This window comes from Symsagittifera roscoffensis, chromosome 2 (genome assembly GCF_963678635.1).
Source record: "Symsagittifera roscoffensis chromosome 2, txSymRosc1.1, whole genome shotgun sequence".
NCBI lineage: Eukaryota > Metazoa > Xenacoelomorpha > Acoela > Convolutidae > Symsagittifera > Symsagittifera roscoffensis.
In genome coordinates, this window is record NC_087063.1 from 24,082,145 (window position 1) to 24,086,374 (window position 4,230).

Consider the following 4,230-nt stretch of genomic DNA (forward strand, 5'->3'; position numbering starts at 1 on the left):
AGGTAAAATATCTTTTACATTTCATTTCAAGAAGTCGATAGTTTCAATGGGGTATAACAAATTTTTATTGAAAAATATTATTTCGATCATTGAAAATTGACTGAATAAAAAATTCGCACCGAGCATAAATATTCCGTTTTCTTCCAAAGTCGAAACAAATTGGATTATTAGCACAATATTTTTATAACAATATAATCCAATAGAATAGATTATAATAATTTATAATGGATTTTTCAGAGGTTATTGGTGAGTTTTGCAATAAACTATTTCACTTCCCTTTTCTTGTTTAGTGCAGTTGCTGCGGATTACGTTTCGGTTTCATAAACTTAGATTTTTCACCTAAAATTTTATGGATTCAAGTTTCTCTACTTTTTCAACTTGGCAGTGTAACATTTCATTGAACTGTTGTTTTTTTTACCATCGCCATAGTAAAAAAATACCATTTGCACAAACCTCTGTAGTTAGGGGACATCTGACTGTAAAACGGGTAATCGTGAGGGGGGGGGGAGAGTTGGTGCAAGATCTATAGATAACTTTTTGTATTTTTTCATAAACTCGATTGAAAATAGAAAAAAATGAAATTAAGCAACAGATCAAAATAGCTAACTTAAGTTTAGCAAAATTATGAAAAAATTAAAACAACACGCAAAAATATTTAAATAAATAGATTATAATCCATCATAATCGATTAAAATGGATTATTTTTCTCTTAATAAATTTTTTTTGAAAATAATCGATTCTAATCGGTTATATGGGAATTTTATTTTCAATCGATTATAATCAATTACTTTTGTTATTTTAGAGAGACTCAAAATCCAATATAATTGATCATTATTCATGAAACTTCAGTGCGGGTTTACTTTTTGATCTTTCCTGATTCAATCAACTGGTCGCTACAAAACTTGAAACGCATCAGTTTAAAAAATAAGGCTTAAAATAACTCTCCGTGAAGCAGGCTGGTTTTTTCGTGTACAGTTTTGGCTGTTGAAGTGACTAAACTAGAACCTAGGGCGCCAAATGAAATTGTTAATTTTCTGTCACTTGAAAGATAACTGATTTTCAAATCTAGCCGTTATATAATTTTGGAGTCTATTTTTCTTTGATCTTCTTTTAGCTTTTGTTTTATTGTTTTTTGCATCTGCCTACCTAAAAATAGTAGAGTTACTTTTAACGCATTTTGATTTATTTTTGGCAAAAACCCGGCCCTTAAAAAACTCCATCTGAAAATCAAGTATCTTTAGTCGAAAGCAAAAAACCCATTCCCTTTTAGCTACCATTTTGACCACTTTTTAATACGACTAAAGTTAACTAACTAAATCACAAGATTTTCATATTTTTAGCTTTTAAATTCAACTTTCTTTGAATCGATTGAGAAAAACTGTTGAAAAATGAAACTTTCAGACGAACCTCTGACCTTTCTGTTGTTCCTTGGAGCAACTCTGATCTTCAGCTCATCCACTGGTGTCTCTGGCACAGGTGTCTCACTAGAAGATTTGCAACAACAAGCCCGCACCATGTTGAGGGTATTCAAAAATGATCTGAACGATGTGAGCAAAAATGCGCGAGAAGTCAACAAAAAACTGAAGAAAATGACTAAGGCAATTGGAGGAGCTGCAGACGAAATTGACATGGGGAATAGCAAACAGGTTGGATAAGAGTCAATGAAATCAAGGGAATCCAAAAAAATGTGCTTTTTTGAAACTTGTAAAATAGCCCGAAAAATAGCCCAAAAAATAGCCCGAAAAAAAACCTGCAGCAAAACAATTTTGTCCATTCGCTGGGAAAAGAATAAACAACAATTCAAACTATATTAAGTGTTTTCACTCTGTTCATATCGCTTTCATTTTAGTCGGGCGGAGATATGATACGCGAAATCAGCAAATTGCTAGAGACATCCAGCGACGTCGACACGGCGTTCGCCTACTCGACTTTGAAAGCAATGAACGAAACAGCAATTACCTCAGAAACCGACTACATTGCAGAGGTGATTTAGTTTGAGCCACTGCGAAGGTTGATATACTTAAGAAGTTATTTGAGCTTTTTTTGAGTCTAAAGGTCTTACTTAATACTGTAACTTTACTGCTCTACTAGGCAGGGGCGGATCTAGGATTTTCTCGAGGGGGGGGGGGGGGGGGCGGATTTTTAAAAAATTTTCCAAAATTTTGACGACCTTTTTTTTTTTTTTAGGTCGACCAAATTGATTTTTCGAGCTCTCCCAAAGCACTGTTTTGCCCCTATTTTGGCAAAGTTTTCTGCGCCGCAGGCAAATTTTTGAAAAAACAGTCAAAAAAAGCCGTTTTTGGGCACTTTTTGAAAAATGTTGACAAAAAAATAGCGTTTTTTTTGGCGCGCGCTCCCCCTCAAAGTTAGTATATATTGGCGCCGAAGGCGCTTTTAGAAAAATTTTAGGGTCGGTTGGTCAAAAAGGGATTTCTGAAAAAGTATCAAAGGGGGGACCCTTTGGGTCGGCAGGGGGTCGAATCCCTGAGGGGGGGCGTCTGCCCCCCCCCGCCCCCCCCCCCCCCCCCTAAATCCGCCCCTGCTACTAGGTATTACTTATTAATACTTAACCTAAATTTGAATCTCCTCCTGGCCAGTGTGTCGTCCAACTGGTTGAAGGCTTTTAAATTGTAACCTAACTTACTTTCCGATTATTACAAATAATTTTTACAGGTGAACGAGCTCAAAGACAAATTTCCAGACGACGCTGATTTGCAATCACTTGCGGAAAAGGCGATTGAGTACTCTGAGCAATACAAAACAGTGGTAGACTCGCTGATCACAAACGCTGACCGTTTGTTCGGACAAATGAAGGACGAACAAATGAAGACTGCTGATGTTTTAATGAGGGTGCAAGGAAAATAGGACCTATTTGGGAGAATAACTGATCATTATGTAAAGTAATGCACATGAAATCCGGTTCACATGATAAAGTTTCAACTTTGATTTCAAATTTAAGGTTAATGGGTAAATCAATTGGATTATCACATGATAATTAAAAATCATCGGTAATCACAAAAGTTTAGGCTCAATGCGTTTTAAAATGATCGGTACCATGAAACAAGGCATTATGTTTGCTTTCGCTACTAGGCCTACTGCACATGCCATTTCTGAAACACGTGATCCGGTTGTAAAAACTCTCCTTTCGTTCTATCCTCTTTTATCTTAAACACAAGCAAGTTGGAAGCTCAAAAACCCCCGCAAAAAATTGTTTCTATTCAAATTTTTACAATTTTTGACAGAATGTCGCCTCAACGTCAAACACTTGGACTTTCAAGCGTTTTTTAAGATGAAATTTTTTTCATGGAATTAGCAAAGTCAGAATAATCTGTATCATGAGGTATTTTCTTAATTCTACTGACATTTCTAGTAAACCTAATCAAATAAGGCAAGGATAGCCGGTTACTGTGCAAGCATTGCGAGAAACCAACCAAACCTCCGACTTTTTAAAGACTTTTCTGAAGTTTTTTGCTCAAGCAAGGGGTAGGCAATGGTAATAAAGTTGATAGAAGCGGCAAATCACTCTAAATAGTGGACCCGTAGCATGTTTAAAAATATACCAATTAAATTTGAAATTGTGGAAAATTCTTAGTATTATTGTCGAACAATCTCTCAGGAAAACCAAAAGGCAAAATTGAGATACCACACGACCGGTAAAATATAAATTTAGGTACTATTTGAGATTGCAAGTAAGTTCAAAGACTTCGGTAATGAAATCAAGAAAGGAGCCCTTGTTTTCGCCATGCAAAATGAAATTGAGTTTGATGTTTCATGACAGTGGGTAAAACAGTGCGATTTGACACAACAAAACTCATGATTAGCACATTTATTTAAAAAACATCTGGACATCGCTGAACACCGGGAAAATTTCTTAGTTCTCTCAGTAACATCCGGGAAACAATTTCACAATGCGTTCTTAGTTAGACCCAACATGTCAAAACTATTATCAGGAAAGATAAGAGTTCAAAAAATACTACCGTAATGTACTACGCTTGTACTAGAGAAACTGCTCGACAAGTTTTTTGTCTCTCGCTCAGTCCGTTGTCATATTTGATCTGAATCCCGAGTCGAGATTTTTCACCTAATTTGAAGCAAGATTTGAGCGGTTTGAGCGTTTTTTCTTAGACAATTACGCTCAAAATTTTGCTTCAAAATGAGCGGTTTGAGCGGTTTTTGAACGGTATATCTAAAAAAAACCGCGCAAGATTTGAACGGTTTTGAGCGGTTTAT

The 4,230-nt window shown here is 35.9% G+C and overlaps 1 protein-coding gene across 1 annotated transcript; it reads left to right on the forward strand.

Annotated features, from left to right (window-relative positions):
• The first annotated feature begins 1,318 nt into the window (after nucleotides 1-1,318).
• LOC134840551 (uncharacterized) lies at nucleotides 1,319-2,962 on the forward strand. The gene is made up of 3 exons (XM_063856444.1): nucleotides 1,319-1,646; nucleotides 1,850-1,984; nucleotides 2,674-2,962. The coding sequence occupies exons 1-3, from the start codon at nucleotides 1,389-1,391 to the stop codon at nucleotides 2,863-2,865; spliced, it is 585 nt and encodes a 194-aa protein (XP_063712514.1). The 5' UTR covers nucleotides 1,319-1,388; the 3' UTR covers nucleotides 2,866-2,962.
• The last annotated feature ends 1,268 nt before the right edge of the window (nucleotides 2,963-4,230 follow it).